General features: G+C 38.7%; 1 protein-coding gene across 1 annotated transcript; it reads right to left on the reverse strand.

The window, feature by feature from the left end:
• Nucleotides 1–4,923: 4,923 nt before the first annotated feature.
• Nucleotides 4,924–26,688, reverse strand: stum (stum, mechanosensory transduction mediator homolog). Its single transcript, XM_046061119.1, has 4 exons — nt 25,726–26,688; nt 11,476–11,658; nt 8,961–8,969; nt 4,924–7,673 (listed from the first exon to the last, which is right to left on the reverse strand). The coding sequence occupies exons 1-4, from the start codon at nt 25,934–25,936 to the stop codon at nt 7,639–7,641; spliced, it is 438 nt and encodes a 145-aa protein (XP_045917075.1). The 5' UTR covers nt 25,937–26,688; the 3' UTR covers nt 4,924–7,638.
• Between the last annotated feature and the right edge of the window lie 55 nt (nt 26,689–26,743).

The raw sequence follows: 26,743 nt of genomic DNA on the forward strand, positions 1-26,743 counted from the left end.
CATATGGCTCTGTGGTTTTGTGTGTGTGGTCTTGATGCTTTCAATCCATTTCAAAGGACTGTAGCTCTTCAGAGAAACATAAAGTAGTGTGTCAGTGCCCCTGAAAAAACATAGATCTCTCTCTATATATATTTACTGATATTGTCCATGTATACTGGGCTGCTGGTTAAGAGGTTGTGATGTGTGTGTTAGAATAGAAAATACAGTACGGAGAGAGAGGTTTTGCTTCCTTATTCAGCAATGTCTTGCCCAGCAGTGGATGAACTGGCGAGAGCCTGGGGAAATGACAACACATATTCACAAAATATACGTGTGTGCACTCAAATATCCTGCCAAATGACTCATGCCAGTACACATGCGCAGGAAAGTGAGTGGCTTTGGCTGAGTGCATGTAGATAGACACGTTCCTCTCCATTTTTCCTCTTGAGTCACACTCTTGACTGTGCGTTAAACTCAGCATTAAGCTCACAGCCTGCTATAATAAGGGGCGCCCCCAAGGATGGGGCGAGGGGGTGGCTGGCCCTCCCATTGGTCTCTCTCACGAGTCAAATATGCATTATATGTTTCTGAGCACTGTGTGTAACCGAGGTTATTTTTCTGCAGCCTCAATTTACAGATGCTCCCTAAAAGTAGTCATGCCCTAACACATACCCTGCTTTATCATCTCTCACAACAAACATCATGCTGTATTGAAGAAAACTTGAAACCAGTGATTCAGACAACATACTCATTAGGAAAGTGTTTGCTGAAGCAGTGGATCAAGTGAAAAGTAGGGCTGTTTTGTCATGGACTTGTATACATTTGGACTTTGTTTGCAACCAGTGGAGTTGCCCCCTGCTGGTCATTAGAAAGGGTGCAGGCTTTTTCTTGTTTGCTTGGTCAGCCTGGCTAGTGAGACAGAAGCTAAGTTAGGTTGACAAGAGTGAATTAAGACATTTCTAAACTAAGATTTCCAAGATGTGAAACAGTGGAGCTGGCAGTATTGCCACAGACAGAAACCTGCTATGCTGGAGAATAGCTGTTGAGAGAGAGGATATCGTCAGGACGAACTCCTCTGGTGTTTCTTCCCAATTAAGTTGATTATACTGGTAAGTTAGCTACCTAAAGTTAGCTAGATAGCATTAAGATTTATTTGCAGTAGACAGTTAGGGTTAGAAAAAATCGGACCATGTGAGAACTGTTCTGTACACTTGTGTGCGGGCTGAATTTTGTTTAGGAACAAAATCAAAGGAAACTTAACTAAGGAGGATCCACTTTTATTTGCTTTTTGTGGAGATCTTAGTTGTTTTTTTGTTGGGTTCAAAACTGAGTACTGGTATTTTAAAGAGGCCCATGGTTGACTTGCGACCTTAAAGTAACTTTCAAAGGCAAGAAACTAAAGACTTTTTAAAGAGAATTGAGTACTGTTTGCATAATATGCTATCTGATATTTTACATTAAGTACTATTAATTTACCCCAAGATTTTAAGCTGATTTCCCATATTGTTAAACTTTATGAAAGATTTCTGGGGACACCACTGGTTGTAATTTACCTCAGTGTCCAGCACAAGGCGCTGTTTTTACACACAGTGACTATAATAGGTTGCCCAGAAAAAGGCTCCAGCAGTTCCTGAAATACTGACACCATCCCAACAAAAGAACAAACCCCAACCAGCCTGAAGCCAGGCGGATAATCTGATAATCTCTAAACTGGCTGCATTTAGTGTAAGATGTCTAATATGTCATTTCTGCTTTACTGGACAATATCCTGTGAGCAGTTTGTAAGAGAAATTATAGTGAGAAATGATTACACAAAGCAAAAATGGTCAGTTGCATGTAGACTCAAATATGATAGTGATAGTACTGTGGAATAGTATGTGTCGAGGCCAACAGAGCCTTCACCACTGAAATGCTTCAGCAAACAATATATTTGAGTAATAAATATATAATACAAAAAGTATATTGAATAAGCTTGTTAAACAAAGTGCCGTCATTTTGTGTCTGCCAACCTAATAATCTACAGCATTTATTAAGTATATATTTGTACTGCAAGGATTTAATATTCTTCTGGAAGCATGAGCTTGCCAAGAGATTTGCAATTTCATTAATTCCAGTCAAAAACCATCTGCTGTTTTCTCATAATACATTTTCCCGAACTTTTTTTCTGGAAACCACATTTAATCCCAGATTTAATATCTTGACCAAGAGGTCAGGACCCAAGATAGTTTAAAGGCAGATGGCTGGTTTTAATCCAGTTGGGGTTTTCCAACTGGTGTTGTCACTGCGTTACATCTCAATGACCTGAATGTGTTTTGATACTGAGCTGAGATGGAAACAACTCTGGTTGTGTTTACACTACGGAGGGAGTAGTGGGAGTGTTAGGGGGGATGTTGTGCACCTAGTTGTCCGGTCAGAAAGAGCAAGCAGTGAGAAATCCTTATTTGGTGAGAGAGGACATTCAGCAAGTATGGGCACAATTCTTAAAGGCAAACACTCTCACAACACTTACCAGTTTTTGTCAGTGTGCATCTTTTCTGTCCTCATCACCAGCATCCCCGTGCAGATGGTTAATGAGACTGTTTTTATTATTGCCATAGAAACTGATTTTATTCATTTTTAGTGTGGAGTACTCAAGAAGCGCACTTCTGAGCCTTTAAGCTAATTTAGATAAGCTCACTTCCTAACCTAAGAAACCTGATCAAGGTGGTTCTCAGCTGAGCTGCAGGATTGTTTTAATTGAGAGTCTCACCAAGTGCATTGTATTCGGCACTTCATGTCTAACCAGAGATTCACACATTCCTCTGGTTGTATTTGGAATATTGGTCATTGAGGCTTCCCATGCTCTTTGTTTTTTGGAAATTGCAGGAAATTGTGTCTAATTTGGGAATAATCTCTTGGGAATGATCTTACTATATGTTTTTTAGTGAGAAGCCATTTCTACCACATGAAAAGTTAGTAAATTACATCCCATTTTAGGTATTACCTGCTGTTGAATAAAGACAGAAAGTGTATAAGGCAATAAAAAATATAGTTCCCACAGAAACCACATGGACCATTGACCTCATTTAACAAGGCTACAGCCGCACGCTAAATGTTGGAAATGTTGGCATGCTAACATCACAATGACAATGATAACATGCTTATGTTTAGTATAATTTTAAGAGCCATTAGCTTGCCTTTGTGTTGATTTAGGTGTAATATGGTTTTGTACACTGGGTGGTAGTTATAATGGGACTGCATTTATGCAGGAAGGCAGTGTTGCATGCCAGATGAACCATACAGTTTTTTTACCTTTGCCCATGGTGTCTGCAGTGGCTCAAATTTGGTAAAGCTACACAGCAGTGTGACTGATTTTGTTCTACCTGGATTCAAGAAAATGTGTAACTATCTTTAAGCAATAAATGAAGCAGCAAAAGCAAAGGTAAAATGTCTGGATATAGGAATTGGTTTGTCTGTTACACAGTCAGTTAAGTTTGCAGACATTGCAGCACTTATTAGAAAACCACTACAACAATGTTTACCATCTTACTGTAGCAAATGTCAACTTCATGACACTAGATGACATGTCAAGGAATTGCCACAGTCATTCGGATGTTTCCTCTGGGGACCACTGTAATTGTTGAAGTATTTCAGTCTTGGCCAAATTGGTGGACTGACCGATGGATATTGCCATCACCGGAGCCTCACCGCTACCATGACTAAAAATTGTGTTTAAACAGATGCATGCATCAATGCTGCTCAAGCAATTAAACGGTAACTTTAATTTAATTTAATTTTTTCAACCTGGTTCTTACCTAAAAATTACTGTTTTTGTCAATGGAGTCTGGTGGCTTTGTCAAAAACGATATATTGACTGTCTCTGGTTAAACAAAAAGGATCTTTCTCTTTAAAAAAAAGTCTTATCTCTGTAGGGACAGTTGACAATTGACCCTTTGCTTAGCTACGCCCCCCTTAGTTACTGTTGCTAAGTCCGACAAACTGTAGCTAGAAAACGTTTTCCATATGGGTCAATGCAGCGCAGCCATGAGAATGTCGGACCCAAGTGGGAAGCTTCTTTTTCGGGTTGCAAAAAGAAGTCCGGCTCCATTAGAAATAATGGTAAAATGACCCTACTTCTCAGCTGAATAATTATCTCAGTAAACACTTTCCTAATGAGTTTTTGGTCTCAATCACTAGTTTCATGTCTTACAACACGATATTCTTTTAGTAAATTATGGTCCCATTTAGAGGAAAATAGACCATAAAGCAGAGTATGCTTAAGGGAGGGATAATCTATGATTGACAAGTCATTACCATGGTGACCTGTCAATCAGGCTAGAGAGACTTGTACCCACGGCACTGTGTAAATTTAACCAACGCCGTTGAAAAAGCCTATTAGGAGTTGGCCACTTTCTCTGGTGACTACATTTAGTTTTAAGACGGTTGTTCACTAGACAAAATTGTCAGTTTTGACAGTTAAGTTGAATTACAGATGCACCTAGCTAACCAAGCTAGCTTGCTCCACACACGACCGTTAGCTCCACTGTCTCGTCTAAAACCAGCCAAATCAGCCAAACTCGAGGCTTCAAAACGGCAGTCCACAAACCAACGGGTGACGTCACGATGACTACGTCCACTTCTTACATACAGTCTATGGTAGGACCTCAGTTAGAGCGAGTCCTATGGTGCGCTGGATCCTGCAAGGATTATCGCTAATCTGATTTTGCTATGAAAAACAGGGAGTTGTTAAGTGCGACAGGGTAAACAATCTGCTTATGTCTGTGTGGCTTAGAGGATGAATCCCTCAACTAGCTGGAAATACACACAACACTGTCATGTTGACTTCTGAGGAGTCCTTGAGCAGAGCACTAAATCTGCTGCTCAAGTTTAAAATGTATTGTATGTAATGATAAAGTCTCACGTCCAATCAAAAACATGCACAATTCAGTCACAATTATTCAGTTATTAGAACCCAAACATTTTTTAATAGCAATGTTTTGTCATCAGTCATCTCAAACAGCTTAAAAACAGTGTTGCTAAGTCACAGAACTACGCTACAATCTCAAAATAGTTACGTTAGTGTGTGTATGTGTTTGTGTGTGTGTGTTACTTTATACAGTGACTTCACACCAAAGCTATGCATGCAGAAAACTGTATATGGCAGTATGTTCATTCTACAACTGAAAAGCTAGCACAACACCACCATCATTTAAAAAAAAACATTTCAGTTAGTCAATATTCCCCCTGAAACACAAGTAGAATCAGTGTTTAGGGCTGAAAGGTAGATTATAGTCAAATATCCAAATAACAATTATTTCAGATCTATAAACTGAACCCAAACAAAGCAAAGAAACTCTAGTATCACTGCTACAAAAATACTTATGTAAGGCATAAAATATCATCATCACCGTCATCATCATCTGTCTCACACACAAACACTATTATATACTAAAACACAAAAACAGTGCTGTTGTCATCCAAAATACAGTATTTGATTCAAATTTATTGACATAGCGCCAAGTCATAACAGAAGTTATCTTGGAGCACTTTTCATATAGAGCAGGTCTAAACATTACTCTTTATATTATGTAGTACTCTTTAAAAAGGCATTTGGCTAAGATAATGAAGATAATCAAAAACTACAGGGATTATAAAAAAAAAACAAAGAGATACATCACCGGTAGAAAATCTAATAAAGAAGAGGGTAAAATCACATCTTGAATTATGCACATGAATTTCTGTAGAGGCACAATCAATAGTGGGATTTCACCATGAATAAATCCATCTCAACTTTTTTCCCAGCAATGCTGCATGCCATTTTCTGAATCTGTTCCACATTACAATAGAGGTAATCTGCATTTCTGTTTTTCAGATGTACAGTAAGTAACATTTTGTTAAATGGCTCATTCATTTTCAGCTTGTTTAAGGCTCTTTGACTTCTGATACTCTTGGATATGTTTCAGGGAAGTGAGCCAATGATTCAGTGCGTGAGGAAGGTGATGTGGGATCACGGGGAAGGCTTTGTTATGGTCAGCAGTTCCAAGGCAGTTGTTTTTGTTGTTCAGTTGTTAAATATTTTATAGAATTGTCCATCTTTACCTATGACCTGCAGACCACCCCCTGTGTAGTTTTACCACATATTCGACAATGTACATTTCCAATATTGCATACTATCACCCACACACATATATATAATATATATATTATCTACACAATGTACACACAAAACAGTGGATTCATCAACCTAAAAATTGTCTTATGGGAATGTTTGACTTACCATGGATGTGACACTTATTGAACAAGTTAAAAATAGTCAAACAAAGGACCTGAGTCACAAAAGGATGTGGCTTCATTGTAGCTGTATCTTTGTTTGTATGTATCTGTATGTTACAGACGGTGGGGTGACTATGGTTCCCCAGGGTGGCCAATACTGAGAGTGGATATTTTGAGAGCTGTTAATTAGACACAGTGTTATACTAATATGTAATATCCTTTTGACACTGATTTACACATTTAAGAGGTGTGAAATTCAAATCAAATCAATTTGTCAGGAGGCATGAGTCATTTTCAACACAGCCCTGTAATTTTAAGGTGAAACACATCAGCAGCAGCAGTAAGATATAGTGTGTTAAAGATGTGTTTGCTGTTGCAGTAAAACATTGCCAGAAAAGAAAAATACTATACCTGAATCTAAACCTATTGAACATCTGAAGAATCAGAGCCATTTATAGTTTGATCACACGCTCCGGTGGAAGACATGTTTGCTCCACAGCCGTTGTTTGAATAGCTGCTGATTCTGTACTCAGTGATTGTTAAATTTAGCAGCCATGCAGTACTGGCTATTTAATGAGATGATACATTTTTTCCTAAAAATTTAGATGGAGGATGTTTTATAGTCACTAAAAGTTAAACCTATTTTACCTTTTTAGAGCAGCAATGTGGTGTTTGTATCACAATAGAAAGGCCACTAAAGCAGGCTAACGCTAAAGTTGGGATATTTACAGACCATGTGACAATAAATCTAAAAACTCTGAATTAAACTGCAGCTGCACCAGGCAGCCAATTCACGCCCAGTGGAAACTCTGGTTACCCTGATTCTGGAAAGACTGTTATGAGAGCAAGAACATGTAATGCATCATTCAGTTAATTACACCTCATACAGCAACAATTTTATATACAGCGACTGCTGAAGTTTGTTTTGTTGTTTGTTTTCATCTGGCAAAATTCACAAGCCAAAAATTCAGAAGTAAAGTTTGCCAATCAACATCCTAATTTTCTCATGTCAGTACATTGTCCTTCCTTCTTCATTTAGTCCATGCTGTCATGCAGGAAACATGTAGTCTGGTCCACACGTTTTTACAGATTTATGTTTTTTGTCAAATATATCAAATAAAAAATATTGAAAGAATTCATGAAGCACTGTTATGATCACTCAACAAAAGACAAACACATTGTTTTCCTTTTCCATTGTATTTCTTGTGACTGTACAGATTTATGTGGCCAGGTCTCAAACGATCAGCAGCCTTTTCTCACAGAGCAGTCAGCTGATTCTTCCTTTCTCCATGTAGCTAATTTATTTTCAGGTCTCTTGTCATTTGAAAGACAGACAGCTACAGGTCACGACAAAGGTAAAGGTCCCCATCAGGTGTAATGAATCAGCAAACATGAGAGCAGCCTCTCTCACACATCCTGAGGAAGACCCTGGTCTCTATAGCCTGAGGAAGTGTGAAGAAAAAAAGAGAGAGCCTTTTGAAAGCTTGAAAAAATAACAATTGTAACATCTATTATCTGGCTTCAGGCTTTTATGGCCCCAGTTAAGAGGTTTTTAAAGAGCTACATGCAATTACTAAACATTTATTTTGGACGTTTGACAGTAATTCCTTTCTCCATTTCATTTAATTGAGAGAATTTAAAGCAAAGACGTTGGCAACAACCAAAAGGAAGCTAGGCTGCAGCATTAAGAGCTAATGCAGTATCAAGTATTGGCTGACAAGGTTTGGAAATTATGGCAAAGAGGCAAACAATACTAGTCTGGTTCATATTATGGTTTCAAATGAATTGGAAATTTTAACTCTGTCAGTGACGAATAAGAAACTTCTTTTATCACAAAGCGCACAGTTTATGCTTCACTCATTGTGGGTAAGGATCAGCAGGCCTTTAGCTAGGACGAGTGTCATTTCAAATAGATGATGAACAAGTCCTTTTGTTACAGAAACACTGAGGAACCCTACCGTTAATCCTTACCTGTAAAGATACCCTGTGAAGTTTTTGACAACTTCAAGCATTGTGGGGCAACGCTGTTGCTAAAAGTTCAATATGTAGGTGAGTCAAATCTTCATCTAAACCATTTAGCTTTTCTGGAACTTTTGAACCGCACACACACCATCCACCTTAATCAGCGGACAGAGGTTGCTCAGTTGTCATGCAATTTTCAACCCTATTACATGGTCTTCATCACCACATGGAACTCCTGAGCAACCTGCGATACACGCTCTGGAAAAAGCTAGTAATCGGACCAGTTTATTTCTTTTTGTCAAGATCAAGAATACATCTTTTTTTTCATAACTTTAAAGCCAACATGTACGAGGTGTGTAAACAAAGCTGTCTCCATGACACGAGTTCAGCAAACTCCATCCATTGACAAAGAGCATGGGATACATGTTGAAAGGATGTAATAAGTGGTCTACTATTTCCACGGTCAAGAATTTACTTTTAATACTTGAGTTCATGAGATTCAGGCTCACTCTGTGAAGATACAAAACACAATATGTGATTACTGTACGGCCCTGACAAAAGATCATGAGAAAGTTCTAAATTAATTTTTTTGTAAGTATTGCCTAAGCATGGGAATTTGATGTTGTTTGTTTTGGCTTACTCTATCTGTTAAATTTAGTCATGCTGACTCTTCTGTGACACAATTCCTGTGACATGCTTCTACATCACCACAACTTTATCATCTCGCTGTGGGACTGTTAGTGGGTGAGTTAAAGAGAAACACTTACCATCAGAAACTGGTTCATGGAGAAGGAGAGCAGAGGGAGGAGAGAAGAGACAAGAGAGGCAGTTAGTGATGAAAACCACAAGTTTTATTGTTAAATCATTTTCAAGTATTGTCACGGAATATCTGTGAAGTTGAAAGTATTAAAAGTAACACTAAACAGGCAAAATTTCAAAAGAGAAATTTCCCCAGATCAGTAACTTTCAAGCCTCACTTTAATTCAGATACATTACGTGATCAAATGAACTCAAACGCAGTAACAGAACCCCAGTTTGCCAGATCAATAAGAAGAAATGCAGAGACGGGAAAAGAGGGAGACTGGAACGAGTAAAAACTTAAGAAAAAACTGAGCGTGCGTGGGGCGGGCAGAGAGTGGGAGGAATAAAGTGAGAGAGAGAGAAGAAGAGGGAGCTAGGATATGGCAAGATCAAATGGGAACAATCATTAGATAGAGAAAGAGGCATTGATCGTATGCAACGCAGGCTCATTAAAGAGGGAACTGATAAACATGCCACATTATCAGAGTGATTCATTGCATGGCGGAAGAAAGAAGGGAGTAGCTAAATAAGAAGATAACTCCCAAAGCTACAAAGACGTGCATAGTGGTGATGAATAGTTGAATAATAATTGATCTTAGAAGCAAACAGCATACATGATTTCAGCCTGAGAATCAGGCCTTCAGCGCTACAAGGGAAAATGGTTCTCCTGTTCAATATAAATATTCAGTACGCTGCTGTCTGTGAGCGGCAACAAGAATGTAGATTATAGCAGCAACAGTTGAATAAGACGTGCGCCCAGAGGCCTGAAACAGTGGGGAGAAGTGAACAAAAACACACCAGGGGTGCTGCTTACTCCCACACACACAATTACTGTACCACACACACATTCTTGCAGGCGCACATTTGGTGCACATGCAGGCAGCAATTACCTCACATAGGCACACTCAGACACAAAAAAGGAGTCAGTGCTGTGGTAATTCAAAGGCTGCCTTGTGCAATGATAGACCGGTGACTCTTTGTGTGCGTACATGGGCTTGTTTTACTATATTCCTGGGGTTCAAAAACCGGGAACAGCTTTGTGCAGACGAAAATGCTAAACCCCACATGTTTAAAGTGCTTTTTTAGGTTTCGACTTGGTTTTAGGGTTAGAATTGGGTTAGGTTTAGGCACTTCTTTGTAACAGTTAAGGTAGGTAAAGGGGCTAGGGGATGCATTATGTGTGATGGAAGATAGTATGTGTGTGTTTGTTCGCACTTATCATGCATCAGTGCCTGAGGAAAGGACACTACTTTCTGACAGAGAGGGCGGTAAAATTACCCAACCTTTCAATCAATGTTATCTGCATCTACCTTTGCTTGTTTTTCTTTCTTTTTTCATTCTTTCTTAAAGCTGATGTTTGTGCAAGAAAAATATAAAAGCCTTTAAACAAACAAGTATTGTGCAGAGCTGCTAGGATAATCCCATGAAAAGAAAGGACAATCCGACATTCACACCTACTTCCCGTCATGATTGGCCAGCTGTGCAGGGGTGAGTCACTCCAGCTCTCTATTTCTCTATTTCTCTATTTCTCCTAGTTTTTATGAAAACAACCAAGTGCAAAACTATGAATGTCTTCCAAGAGAGACTGTGTGAAAATGTGCAACATTATCCTTGTATTTAAATGATGTTGCGTCTATGACACCTTCCAGTGAGGCCATTCGGAAAAATAATTAGGCCTAACCAACACTTTTGATTTTCAATGTTGTCGGATAACACGTCTTATGAACCGACACAGTAGTTTACTGTAAATGTTACGAATAAATAGTGCATTTGTTAAGGATAATCAGCATGGTATTAATACACATTTGGTGCATAGTGAGTATTGACAGCAGCAGGACAGTGTGTGTAGGACTGAGTCAAAATAAGCTATGTTTATTGTATGTATATTGTAATAAAGCAGTGGGTTGTCAAAAATGTTTTGTCTCGCCCCCCTTCAGAAGCCAACAAAAGTTCACGCCTACCCACCCCAGCAAAACTGGATTTAATTTTATCAATCATTAAGAATGCAGGTGATTGATATAAACAATATTTAGGTTTGCATAATAGATTTGCTAGCATCAAACACTTATGTTTATGTCACCACATGAATCCTTTTAATGCAACTTTAGGTCCACGACCACAACCGCCCTGAAGTGGGGGAAAATTATTATTAAAAATTATCTTTTAAATATCTAACTAAAAACTGAACTTTACATATTTAACTATCATATGAGAGTGAAGTTTCATTGACCTACAATATTTCCCACATCTCTACAGACCCTGTAGGCACTGAGTTTTTACTAAAGTAGGCTATTTTAAGTTGATTTTTATGTTGTGGAAGTTGTCTAGTTGTTTGGATGGACTGTGAACTCAGGATGTCACGCGTGACACAGACAAACAAAAGAAAAGGAGACAAAGACTACAATAAAAGAAAGAGAAGTGAAGAGAACCGAAGAGAACACTGTCAGACAGAAAGATAAACACAGCTAGACAAGTACTGACTTGCCAGGATGACCATGTCCATTCCCCAGAAGATACTCATGATCCATCCAACCATGATAACAGCTGTCAGTATCTGGATGAGGGCTGCTGCCACGTTGAGCCAGAACACACAACAAACACCTCGCTCGGAGATCAACTCACTGCGAGCTCCACACAGCACCGTGAACGCTGAGATGAAGGTACCTGTGGGACAAAAATAGCAAAGCATCCTGTTACCAAAAACAGAAACGACTAATTACGAATAATTACGACAAATTAAAAAGATTTGAATTTTAATGTGGTACTTTGCTATTGCAACAGTGTCTTTGGCTCCGTGACGAGTTTAGCCCAACATCACAATCAGTTTTCCATGACCATCAGTTTTCCAATCCAGTTTATTTCTAATGAAGCATGCCAGACTCCAGACTTTCCAATGAAATAAACCAGAAGATACTCTACTCAAAACAATTCACACTGAACAATTACAGTGTGAGTCACCGCATTGCTTTGAGCTAAATGCTAACATCAGTATGCTGATATGCTCAAAATGACCGTACGCTAACATGCTGATGTTTGACACGTTTACCATTTTGTTTTAGCGTGTTAGTGTTTGCTAATTAGCACTAAACAAAATGATTCATTGGAATGCCATTAATCTTGCAGGTAATTATTCATAACCCAAAGTATTGGATCAGCTATCTGTACCAAATGTCATGACAATCTCAGTAAACGTTGTCAAGAATATATATTTCACTAAAAACCAAACACCAACCTCATGAAATGTTGTCTGCTTTGTTGCCTAGCCCTAGATGGTATCATATACAGTAGATAGTGTTGTGGATGAAAGCAGGAGTAGCTGGACGAAGTGATATCTATGTATGTAGTAAAATAATCATGGTAAATCATAGCCAGTTACAATAGAGGATGCAGACATCCATTAGTTAAAATAAAAACATGGTTAACAGAATAAAACTCTCCTCTGCCTTGAAGAAATAACAGGTTCAGCACAGTGAGGCAGATTGTAGACTGAAGCTGCCTGACACAGTGATATCTCACACTGTCCACTCAGTGTCCTTGAGTGAGTCAGTATTTTGGCCACAGTTGGTGAGTATCTGTCCACGGCAGCAGTGGATCGATGCCTTGGAAAAGAGCACAGAAAGATGCAGACATATGGATGCCCACATCCACGGAGCTGAAAACAGCATTATCCCTGCGGACAATCTTCGTCAGCCTGAATGAAATCCAATATCACTATCTGGTTATCCGGAGACCTGGACCTTCCCAGGCCTCGTTCATTGTACAATAAACATCTCTCACAAATCAGATTATTTAATTACAGGATGTTTCCATGACAACATGTCCTCAGTAATAGAATATATAAAATATGATTTCTTACTCTGTGTATCGTAGGTCTACCTCATGTTTTCAATGACATGTTAAGATTTGTACCTGGCCGTCATTGTACCAGCCTGAAGTGGGTTTTTTTGGCATTATTTCACATTGTCTCAGTATTTCAGCTGACATCCATTTATTAATTTTTGTGAAGGGGACAACTACTGTATGTAAGCCCAAAGTATTTTTCTGGATTAATGGCTGCTGGCTTTTTAATTGTGCTTTAATTGTCTCTGTTCTGGATAGAATACAAACTGCACACTTGTGATGTTCACAAATATAACAGTGAATCATCATCCAGAATTAATGGTTTTTGGGGCATGTCCACATTACATGTACTAATGAGCTCCCCTTGGGCTACAGAATGTTTTTAGATTTCGTTCCATTTATCATATTCATCAAATGATGCACCCAAATCGCGTTCCCAAACACACACAAGGGCTGCAGCAGTTTAATTCAACTCGTACTCCTACAGCATTCTGTAATATTTAGTCTATGTTACTTCACGTCCTTAATTTCCTGTCCCCCAAATTTTACATTACTCATCTATTGACTATGCTTACATAATTGCATATTTTTAATGCTAAGCATGTGTGAGGCATGCCAGTTTATATTCAACTCTCTCTAGAAGTCAGACTGTATAAATCACAGCAGTTACTGTTGAAAAAGTGTGACTAAACTGGCCGGTTAAGATTAGTTGAATGAAATAAGACATTAGTCTTTGGTTCTGTAGTTTCAATGAGTATAAAATATCATGCAAAACTGAATGTGATGAATGAATGTTTTCTTAGTGATTGAGTCATTAAGTAAAAGAAATGTTTTCATTTAGTACAAAATCATAAATTATTCACAGAATAAGCTTATGTTTAGACTTTCGCTCTGCAGGGATTTAGCACCCTTTTGCAAATACTGAAGTGAATGCTGTGAATACTGAATGTGACACAAGAAATGCCTAGTGGGCGTTGTGTGCATCATGGCCTTGGCCCTTCTCTTTTTGATAGCTCCATTTCTTGTCACATTGGAGGAATTCAAATAACAGAGCAAGCCAAGCAGGTGGGGGGAGGGAGGAGCAAGAAGGGCTCGGGCTGTCAGCTGCATCTTGTTTCTCAGAGCAAGGAAAGGCCAAAGTCGACTCATACAGAAGTTAGTCTCTTATCACTTTTTCTCTCTGTCTGCTTCTCTGTTTACATGTCTCTCTTTCTGATTAACCATAAATTAGCAGGCAAACTAAAAACTGAGAGGTGTGATAATGAGTCTTTCTATAGAAACAAAGACATAACAGATATATTAAAATTGTCCCACTATCTCTGACATATCTGAATGCAAGACATAATATTTACTTTCACATGGCCTACACTGGCCTTATCTGGAATGGTTTCCACAAAGACAAACTCTGGTACAAGAACGATCCCAGAATAGGAAGTAGCCCCGGAAATGTAAAAAAAAAAAAAGGACAAAAAAGTGGAAATGGAGAAATGAATGAATGAATTATATATTTCCTTTTCCTTTCAACCTTTTTGTTGATGCTCATTTCTAAGAATCTCACAGAAAGAGCAACAGTGGGCTAAAATGAAATTCCACCCAAGGCCGATATGGTCTGATCAAACAGAAAATTGTTCAGGTCGCAGAGGCCACGCCCACCAGCAGATGCTCTGGCTGCTGATGGAGCTGCCCACCTCCAGATATGAGCCATGATTGATAGCAAGCTGGTGGCTCAGTGGTTATACATCACTTCCATCTTTGGCATGTAAAACAGGACTTGGTCTGGCTACTTTCAGTTTTTCAGGCACCAGTTGTGTGTGTTGCATTCACTGAACAGTATCAGTAATTTCTTTCATTGGTGTTAGAAGAAATTGGTATTTCCTGTACTGTTAACATGTACATCCATTAGATCTACAGCTAATGATCATCTGGATTACTTGATTATGCAGATTATTTTCGCGATTACCCAATTTATTCTTTGGTCTATAAAATGTCAGGCAATAGTGAACACTAGCAGTTATTTAGAGTCATGTTTCTGGCCACCTGATGTTCAATATTCACTCTACTTTTAGCTCCTCCCAAATCTTTAGGGGAATATCCTAATTTAGCTGCTTGAGTAGGTTAACTAGCTAGTTGCTAATTCTGCAAGTTTTAGGCTCACAGCAGGGGATAGCCATGGCGAGCCAAGCTGCTTGTAAGATACAGAGTGTGTGAGAGAAGACAGAAACTGAAATAATTCTGAGCCACAGTGCTTTAATGTTTCTTATGGCATACAGCTAACACACTGCTAACACTGTTCCAGTATGTTAACTTGGAAGAGATATGGAGGCTAACTATGAAAGCCTATCCAAGTCGCACAGGTGCAGTTGACAATAACAATGCATATGGATGTGGTCATGCTTGGTAGCAGAGCCAACCACAACCTCCATTTAGCTGTATGGTCAGCAGATTAACCTGTGTGTCTGTGCTGGAGACAGGAGAGAAAGCTCCCGGATGCTTTTATTGTAAATAACCAAGTTAGCAAGGCTTTATTAGCATGCTATTCCTCAATAAAAACAGGTCGAATGAACCAAATATTGTCGTATTCTGTCCTGTTTGGTCAGCGGATCAATTTTAAATATTCCTGGGAAGAATGATACAAACAGAAACAGCCAGAGTTGACAATATAGGGCAGCAAGCGACCAGTTTTTAGAGTGGTTTGTGACTAGCACACCTCCAACACGTCATTAGTGCAGTGGAAAAACATACTATGCCAAAGTAGCTCCACTGCTCCCGACCGTTCAGTGATTGCTTGGCACGACTTCCTCTGTCTTGTGGAAAAAATGTTTTTCGTTTGCTGGGCAGATAGCTACAGATTTTTTAATTTTATTTTTTAAAAATTTTAGCTTCAAATAGCTGCCTGCTGTGGCCAAAAACACTGATAACACATGTGAAACAACTACAAAACAAAACAATGAGCTAAAAGATGCTAAAGTGCTCCAAAGAGCTGGGGGGAATTGCAAAGTCTGGTGATAAGTCTCTGTGGTTTTGTCAGTATGAGTGACACCTTTCACATTGCATGTAGTCATTTGATCCATTGTTAATGCAAACATATCGATTAGAGCAGTTTTCATTTACTGATTGATAAATCAACTAACCATTTCAGCACTAATGTCCATTCACTCCATAAGCAGCTTACTGAACAGGGATAATTCACCTTATATGTTTCTGATCAGTGAGTTAGAGCTTGTCTGCTGAAATTGTTCCATTTAGCAGCAGCAAAGAGATTAGCATCAGATGTCTGTGCTTTCTCATTATCCTCCGTGTGTCTTTGTTTTATGATCAGAAGTTAATGAAACAAAATAATGTATGGCTTTAAACATGCCAGCTGTCGGACATATCCAGAATCGTTTGAAGTAAATATTCTATTGATGTAAGATTAATTCTACGCCACAGGCAAAATCAAAGCTGCTGATCTCTTATGTGCCTTTTAAATTGATTGATCCGAACAAATCAAACCATCAAGGAAATGGCAATATGTGTAGTTGAATAAAGGATTTAACAGATAAAGTATATTTGCTCAACAATCCTCTGCACTGCAGTAATAAATGTTGAAAAATCTTTAATCATCTCAGTTTGAGAGATCAACTCTAAGAATTCTCTATGGGTACAAAGCTCTTGGATCCTCTGTATGTCACATGTAGGAGACTGCATGTGTGTGCATGCGTGTGTTTATGTGTGTGTGCTTAGATATTACCCAGACTAATGACTATAATCACACAGAGAACTCTACAAAGCACCCACTGGTAGTGTGGGAGGTTAATGATGGAGTGAAAGAGTGTGAAAGACAAAAAGAAAGAGAAGGAGACATAAAGGAGACAGAAAAAAGAGGGGTGAAGGGAAAGAAAAGGAGAAATTAAAGGAGAAAGATGGTGTACTGTGAAGCAGTGTTGGGCAAGTTACTTAGAAAACTATCTATACAACATATGATAAATTAGATATTGCTGATTGAAAAAGTAATTGCATTACTTCAAATAAACATCCAATTCTGGTATACAGTCATTTTGGGGCTTTTGTGGTGCTCAGAAAAAAATATTTAGCATATTATTGAAACCTGTTCTCACTCCCACCTTTGGTGTGAGGATGGGGACCTTAGGAACACAATGGTTTGGGTCACTTGGCGTCACTTTTTAATGCCCTGCGTATCTTTTAGCATTATTTTTGCATGAGAAAGGCTCCACGGTCAAGTTAGCAAGAATAAATATGCAATATCCAGTTAGAATTTCAAAATAAAACTAGAGGTTAACATTGTTAAACAGCACAACTTGGTTAGGTTTAGACAACAAAACTACTTGGTTATGTTTAGGAAAAGATCATGGTTTTGGTTCAAATAATTACGTTACTTTCGTGACTTATGTTAACATAATTAAAAAGAATCAGTGTTGACTTTTAGTTTCACACAGGAAAGAAACACCTGTCACCTGGGTGAAAGTCCTGTTTCTGACCCACCTGTCCACCCCAACCACCTCCTTACTATGACTTTTCGGTCATTTATACTGGACCTACTTTAGTGAACTATGATGCTAAAGGTTGCCATGTGCGTTGACCAGACGCCAAAGTACATGACAAACCGTAGGCATTAGCCATTGTAATTACTGTGTACTGAAATCATCTTTTGGTCGCATGTCCTGCAATAACGACCACTACGCCAATATTGCCTCCAGCCCAGCACTGATCCTGGTGCTTGCTCTACAACCACAAATATTCTGCATTTAACTCATGTAGAAATGGAAAACGAGACTTTCTGGTTTAACAAGCAGCAAATCTTCAGTTTAGAGGAAACTACTGACCACCAACAGCAACCGCTAGCTAAGCCTCTGTGACCGCACGTAGCTCCCAGGAAGTCCAATCCTCACCATGACGCAACATGCTTCACACACCCTCCAATTTACCAGTGGTTAACATAAGCCAGCCGGCTAAGAACACAAAACATGTAAACTACACTTGTTTCAAATTACCAGCACATTTCTCCACTTTTGGTGGGTCTCCTCTTCGACCCCTGTGCTAAGCTAACATGTCACATGTCTCGAATGAACGCACAGAAACTAAATTTAAATCAACCCTCATATTATATTATGTTTATGAATTATTTCTAGTATTATAGGGATGAGTAACTGTAACACAATTACTAAATTTCAAATTTTTATCCTCCCCAAAATTACAAAAGTGTTACAACCCTTCACTGCTGTAGACAAGGTAAAAAAGAGGATCATTGCTAATTTTAGCCATGCTGTAAGCAAACATATACTTTCTAGAATGCATACATATTTTAAAAGTTTTATTTGGATCCACCAATTACATTATGATTGTAATATATTGTATATATATTATTATGTAATATATTGTAATATTCTGGTCTTCTACATTCTTGGACACTGATGGGTAAAGAAATCATCATCTGCAGCACACAGCTACCTGTTAGAGATGCAGCAGAACTTCACCTGCAGTTTAGTTTTTGTAAGCCTGCCAAATATCAATTTCACTAATCTACATTCTTATCCTTGGCTCGCTGATATTTGCAACCAGGGACTGGTGCTTTATCTCTTCGAGCGTTACAGGACATGAGACATTAAACCATCTTTGGCATCACATGGAAATGTTTGTACATGGTTGCATCTCTTGGTAACACCTCTCAGCAGCAGCAATTGTTTTTTGCATTGGATTGTTTTTATTTAGCCTTTTATTAACTTTAAAATGACTCAGGCTTACAGATGTTTTGAAGTTTAAGATATGTCGGTAGATGGGTCCATGCAGTAAAGTGCCAAAAACCTAAAAGCCAGTTCAGACTTTGGGAACTGACAACAAATTACAAAATGTCATCAGTGTCAGAATACATGATGTGGGTGGTGATTTCCCCATTGTCATAAAGCAGGAATGACAAGAGTGAAATCCTTTACCCCAAACCCCAACCTCTAAATTTAACCTTAGAACCTTTTCCACATGTCCATGAGACTAATAAACAAAAATGTCCTCACTTCAGAGCTTTTTCCCCATCTAACTTTCGTGGTTAGACTAGTTGGTCCTCATAAAGATGTCTTGAAGCACGCACACACACAGACACATTCACAAACATCAAGAGGCAAGATTTTACATTAACACTCGTGTCTCACACTTTCCATTCCTCTTATGGCAAAGATATAACTAAACCAGAGCGGTGAGCTGTAAGTTTCCTTTGCAATAAGTATGAGTAATTATTTACCAGCCGACAGCTCTTTAGTCAGTTTACACTGCGCTGACTAACTGCTTCTGTGACGTTCACCAATAGATTTTTACTCTGTCTTCATTACACTGCGGGGACAATCTAAGGTTCAGGCAACCTAACGTCAGACAGGATTGATGTAAAGTTAAAACAAGAGGACCCGAGAGAAGGATGTGGTCAGATTCAGTCATCCAACCTGCAGTAGAGGTCTGGGTGTATAACGACTCTACATACATGGTGTAGTAATACCCACATGTTTTCACATTTGAGGCAGGCACATTTAAGAAAAGTCAAACCTGTTGATTGTATATATTAAATTTATGGACCTGTATTTTATAGAGTTAAAGAAATTCATTCTTTAACACGTGAAATGTAGTCTGATAATAATTCGCCATTTTAGGGAATATTCTCATTTGGCCTCTCGTCGAGAGTTAGATGAGCTGATCGAAACCACACTCATGTCTGTGAGTTGAGTATGGAGCTTGAGCAAGGTGATGATTTAGCTTAGCATTGATACTGGAAACGGCAAACAGTGAGCCTGGTTCTCTCTAAAATTCAAAAATATGCTTACCAGCAACTACTTTTAGACAAACAACAGTTATCTGTTCGCCCATACACCTCTGTGCAGTAATTCTGCACTCTACCTCTCTGCTGGTAGCCTGGCTGCTTCAGGCTGCTTCAGGCTGTTGATCACCGAAGGAATAGTTACATATAACATATAACTCCCACAACCTCAACTTGTCATTTTGTTTGTGTATGGATTAAACAAACAGGATATGTGGGTACTGGATTTTGGAGGTCTTGGAAAGAATATTTTTTAACTGTGGACATAGCAAGCTGGCTGCTTCCTGAAGCTACAGCCAGCAGCCGGTTAGACTAGCTTAGCATAAAGACTGAAAAAGGAGGGAAACTGCTAGTGTGTCTCCCTGCAAAACCACATCGTCTGGCTTTTACACTTTGGCTTCTGCACTGATTTAACAAATAACTTGTTAATTAGTGAACCGTAAGTGCTATTAGGCAGATTTTGGAAAGAGCCAGGTCAGCTGTGTAACCCTGTTCCTTTAATTATGATGAAGGTCCCCTCATCCCCTAATCTTAAACGGTTATTTTAACACAACCCTTACCCTTACCCTAACCCTAACAAAATAATTTTTGTGACTCAATCAAACTAAACGTTAACCATAGCATTGTAAGATCAGTAAAGGTTTTATTTATGTTACAGTGCTGTCAAATCAGAAAAGGCTTCTGATGTGTCATCCTTTGACATTTCATTTGGAGGACTTGTTGGCCATTAGATACAGTATCTCCAGCACAGCAGACACAAAGAAGTATGATAGTGGACAAATGTTGAGCAATCTGTAACATGAATGAGTGCATTATATTACAAACACACCACATGTGTGTCAGAAAATGTGACTTTAGTAGTTCCAGTTCCGGTGAGTTTTTCATTTTCAGTGATCCAGTAAAATGTCCTTTTTCAGTTTTTCACTACACTCAAAATGTTATTTTGGCTGGATGAATAGAATAAGCCGCTGTTATCAGTCAATTAGATCCAAACAGCATTGACAAACACACGTGCATTGTGTTCATTTCAGTCAGTGTTGTCATGGCAACAAGCCCCAGCTATTCAATGAAATGTCAAGGCATTCAGACCAACCTACATACACACTCTGAGTACACACACCTGTTCATACATGTTGTAATTTGAATTTTTAAGGCAACACATGAGGGCAGGGAGGGGAGGGGCTAGTGATTTTTCAGTCATTTTGCAGACCTTGTTTTCTTACACGGCTGTTTGTGACATTTTAAAACAGTCAGTGATTCGGCATTTACTGTAGAAAGGTAGCAACAAATGTTGAGACTGCTGAATGTGTGTAAAAGTGTGAGACAAAGGATGAATGAAGAGAAAAGAGTTAGAATTTGGTATCTAAAGAAGAGAAAGCTCATAGAGTGGGAGAAGAAGAGATGAAGAGGAGAGGGCAAACACACATATAATAAGTCTCCAGAGAGCTATGACCAATAGATCTGAGGCGAGAGGCCACATCATAGGTTATTTGGTGATGGACTCAGCTCTTAGTGATTGTTATGGCGACATCTGTCCCATAATTCCTTCAGAGAAGGATCCATCTCTCTCCTTTGAGTGGTGGTCTTTGTATTTGTTTTGTTCCTCTTCTCTGTTTTCTCTTCACACCGTGTTCACACAGTGTGATTTTCACTTCATTAACTGTTTCACATTTGTATGGCATTCCTAAAATAAATTACTCTTTATTATCAAGTTCTGTTGCTTTTGAACTGAACCACTGAACTAACTCAGATTATTGAATGATAGTTAATTGAGCCTGATCTCAGTGTGTTACTTACATACAAAAAAATAAAAAATATTTATGCTAATTCTTCTGTCAGTGACCTTTACCAAGGCACAAGCTTAGAACTAGAGTTAGTGTCCAGGCGCTGCATAGTGGCTGCCCACTGGTCCTACTACTTAGGATGGGTTAAATGCATAGAGAACATATTTCACCATGTGTTGTGTGAAATTTTAGTAGCGTGGTCATTCATTCAGCAGCAGTGAAATGCGTTGAATACAACACTGGTCTCAGACCAGTAACAGAGATCACGGGTCTCTGTTATGTGCACACCTCCGACTGTCCGAGCGCTGCACTTCCGCAGTTCTGAAGGTTCCGTCATTTGTGTTCCGTGAACATTATGGTATAGTACAGTATAGTATACTTCTTTGCGATGCGGACGTGGAAGATTATGAATTGATTATGAATGAGAGAGGGCGAGCAGCAGAACGTGACGGTGGAAGTTAGAGGAGGAAAATCTTTAAGTTACTTCGTAAGTTGTCAGTCAGGCAGAACATGTGCAGTGTAGGTCAGAGTTTGTCCGTTAAGTCGGTTGTTTCCGCAACTGCTGGAAAAGTCACTTTTCCCATTTCAATTACGTCTTTTAATAGGCTACGTTTTCTGAAGTGGTTGTCTTAAATTATCCACTGCATCTGTTAAGGCCTGTCCATAGGCTCACCATTCATCTGTGACAACATCTGAGCCTCTTCTTACATGATGTTATATGGTCGGCAACAGGCCTTCTCTTGAGTGATCTTTCACCACCCTGACAATGAGTTTTCTTGATGTAATTATGTTGTGTTTTTTTGCTAAACTGCAAAATGTGTCACTTTACTTAAAGCAAACAATTACATGTTATAAGGTCTTAAAATTAGTTCATATGGTATTATGTCCACCTGTAATATATTATACAGGGATAGATATTTTAACACTTTACTTAAAGCAAACAAAGACATGCTATATAACTTTAAACATTAGTATAAGCTATTATTCCATTTTATATCACTAATTCTAAATGGTGACTAAAGTGTATTCATAACGAGGCAGAGTTGATGGTTATAATGTGTTATGGAACATGGTCGGAGATTCTTGCCGCACATTGATATAAACTGGTATTACTATTAGTTATAAAACATTAAATCAAAAGTTCATAATACATTATGAAATTTGCTATAGTGCCTAATGCATGTTTGTAAGTGATTATAACAACTGTTATAATGTCTTATGGACGCATTATATCGTGTTATAAATATATGCATAAGTCATTATAGCGATGACCTTCATAGAAAGTGTTACCAGAGATATATAGAGATTTTATATACCAACATGTTTTAGTGACAGTGGACATACAATAAAGTATACAGTGTGTGTGTGTGTGTGTGTGTGTGTGAGTGTGTGTGTGTGTTTCATGTTTCTGCATCCCGGTGTAGACTGAATGCACACTAACCAATGGGAACTTGCGTCGCAAAAATGTAGGTCTCCATGGGTAGGGACTGTTTTTAAAGTTTTTTTAAGGGTTTAGACTTGGTTTTAGGGTTCAGGTTACAATTAGGTTAAGGTTAGGGTTAGGGTAATCGTCAATGAGATTTCCCTAATAGTGGAATGAACGTGTGTGTGCGTCTGGCTCCACAGGCTTTGTCATGTACAAAGTGAGGATCAACAAATCGATGAGGCTGATGCTGCATGCTTTTTGTGTTTTTAGCTACCAGATGTTGTTTCATAATCTTACTATACACAGACACGCATGTGCATACATCCAAATAAGTGGAGGATGAAGCACTGGAAATTAGATGGAATGGGTAGGACAGAAGGCAGAGGCATCAGGAATGATCAAAATACACATAGTGAAAGGACAAATTTTCTTAGAATACCTAAATCTTGAGATTATTAGGGCTTTATACGTGGGTAAATTTTGCCAAGTGAGTCAGACTTACTGAGGTAAATGCTTTTGAATTCATTATGTTGCTTTGCAATTTGGTTGCAATTGTAATTTATTTCAATTGGCAACAAGATTTTCTTTTCAGGGTCACCAAAATACCCTAAGTGTCCATATTATATGGTATATAAGACATATATCTGCTCTTTATCAGCCTATTTTACTTCTTCCTGTGACCTTGCTAATAGAAACAATTCGATGGAATGGCTTGGTTCAGCTTTGAGTTACAAGCAGAATCTCACGTATCATTTCGCAGCCAAAATAATGGAAAACCGTGATGGCTGAAAGGTCAGACTTGATGATAATAGTTTGCTATTGATAAGTTGTAGATCTGTATTTGATGCTCTGTTGATGCTTGTATGTTGTTCCTCAAATGTAAGTTGCTTTGGATAAAAGCGTCTGCCAAATGAGTAAATGTAAATGTAAAATAGTTAAAGGTTCAGTGTGTAATATTTCTGAGGATTTATTGACAGAAATGCAATATAATATCCATAACTATGTTTTCAATGGTGTATAAAGACCTTACATAATGAACCGGTTTTTTAACCTTAGAATGACACATTTATATCTACATAACCGCCGGCACCCCCTGCTGTGGAGGTCGCTGTATTTTGTATCATGTTTCTACCGTAGCCCACAACAAATAAACAGCGCTACAGAGCGCGTTTCGTCATCATGGCGTTCTTCTTCTGCTTGTGTAATTCCGGTAGTGTAGACGCCCGTCACTACATTGAATATGTACAAAGAAGAAGAAGAGGAAATATACCACAGTAGTCTTTTGGTTTATTAGAAGTAAGAAGAGAAGTGATATTTGGACAAATGAACGAGCACGAACGTGTTATTTAGCACGAGAGCTGACAGCCTGTGGATCTTTATACCATGAAGCCAGACGGAGTCGGGACAGATGCAGACAGCTGACAGCAGAAATCAGGGATTTTGTGGATTTTCCCAGATGGAAGGCTATATTGTGGGACAGATGTTTTCAAATCGGTGCTGAAGTTGTCTGTTTTCTGCTGGACAGGTAATTAACTTTGTTTGTCAGACTTTAGCGATGCAAATGAAAACTGTTGTTTGATAGCTTTAGCTTGGCTTTGTTATGTGGACAGAAAAGTGCCTTTACCTTCCTGAGACAGAAGGTTATTGGTAATAAAATGGTAACAGCAGGGAAGCTCAGATCAGCAGCTAAACTTCACATTTTACTGCCCTGGTGGAAAACATGTATTTCTTTTTACTGCTAATGCTGATATATAACAAGACCATGTGCCTATCAAGTGACCAATAAAGAGTACTTTCAGAATTTGCATTAAAAAACCTGTTATTGGATATTGCTTAGCCACTGTGCACAAAAATGTGTAATTTGTACTTTCACATGCTAAATGCCCATTAAAAACGTTGCACCATTTTGCCACAAGCAAAAAATTTGGTTTTACATCATTTATATAATTTCTTAACACATCTAAGAAACCTCATTTCTTGACTGGCAATATCTTTTATCTCATCTCATCTTTGTCCTGTCTCAGGCACCGTAGCTATACTGCTGGCTTGGGTGGGACTTACACACTCACTAGAACTTACACACTTAACCTTTAAGCGACTAAGTATCATCTTAAAACTACTTCTTCTTTCCGTAATATTAATACAAATGTTGAGTCTACCTAGTCATCTTATGATGTTGCTGCCCATAATCAGGACATCTGCGATGGATTTTCATACTCACAGTAGCAATCTAGACACCACATTTACTGAACGCATGAGCACCTGGTACACTGCAGGCTGTGTATTTACCTGCTGATGCTCTTATTATAACTGAAGGTGTGCATGGGGTCTCTCACTTTCTGTCTTTTCCCCACCCACATGTGTATACACACAGAAAAATAAACAGATATACACACACAGACAGAGTTTTTTTTTGTTTTTAAGATAAGTGAAAATAAGTCCCCCAATCAGTGTGATAAATACTTATAGGTTCATTAAAATTAGAGGGGCCGGGGTTGTGTGTGTGATTGTTATGTGTGGAAATGGAAGAGCAATAGAAAGATTCAATAAGTAAACTAGACACAGTTTAAGTTTATTTTCCAAACCAATTTTGGGTAGTTAATGCCTGCAAACTTCCCATGCAACTTTTATGCTCACTCTACATTCCCCTCTGCTTGCATCACGGCTATAATTGTCCATGTCTCTGGGGATCGGTCTCTTGTTTCACTATTTTCAATCCTGCATGCATCTCAGCATGCATCTCACGTTCGCTCTCTTAGGTTCTTAACTTTGTTTATTTGGGTTTCTGTGAGCCGCTCTAACTTTTACACAGTGAAACGCAGAAACAATCAAGTTCAGAAGGAATTACAGATGGAGAGAGGAACAAAGTGTGATTGCAGACTTACCGAGTCCGGGTATGAAGGTGTTCAGAAACAGACAGATGACAGCCAGAGGGAAAGGCATTGTGGGTATCGCAGCCCGCAGAGGTCCCTTCTTCTCCCTGACCTCCACCACCACACCTCCACCTGCAATAGGGGCACCAGCCACGGCTTTGGACCCAAGATTGTCCCTGGTCTTGTCACACCCCTGCTCTGTTCCTCCCTCTTTCTGTGCCATCTCTCTTTCTTTTTTCTCTTCTGTCTGGTTTAAGTCTTGAGACTGAAAATTGTTGGTGATAAGCAGGTAAAATAAATCTATGTTGATTGATTGTGTGCTTTGAGAATTAGATCGAATATTCAGCAGTACGTCTCAACAGTTGGCTCACAAATCACATTCACTAGCAAATAAATAACAAGATCAACAACTTGTCTAAAAGTAGTGTGAATATATGGTAAATTAGTAAAATAATAATTCCGCATTGAATAACCTGAAATGTTTAATTCTATTCCAGAGGAATGCAATGAAATGTCTTGTAATATTTTCCCAAAGTAAACGTTAAAAGGCTTATCTGAGGAATATCCTGTTGCCTAAAAGCCTTTCAGCAGTATTCAGTCTTCCCTGGAGGGCAGTTATCATGTATCATGTAAAAATTTCTCTGATAGATTCTGAAATGCCTTAAAAAGTCCCAACAAGTGTGAAGTAAAGTGAATTTTTCTTGGAGAGATCTCTTCAAGACTGTTGACTTATGCTCATTTAATATCCCTTTAAGTCCTCAAAAGTGACCGCATTGTCTCATCAGAGGTCAATGATATCTGCCATTTGTTTCCATGTCCAACAAGGAGGGTTGAATCAATGGCAGTTTCTCCTTCAAATTGTTTGAATATCTTCAGGAAAAAAATCCTCGTAAGATGTGCAGCTCTTTTCAGTAATTTCCTCTCAAGTCTTTATTTCTGTCTTTCTTTTCTTTCTTTCAGTCAAATCATGCTCAACCCACACACCTCTCGGAGACTAAGTGCACACAACAACCCCCCCCTTTTTCTACTA

The sequence above is a fragment of the Micropterus dolomieu genome, linkage group LG10 (genome assembly GCF_021292245.1).
Source record: "Micropterus dolomieu isolate WLL.071019.BEF.003 ecotype Adirondacks linkage group LG10, ASM2129224v1, whole genome shotgun sequence".
Classification (NCBI taxonomy): Eukaryota; Metazoa; Chordata; class Actinopteri; order Centrarchiformes; family Centrarchidae; genus Micropterus; species Micropterus dolomieu.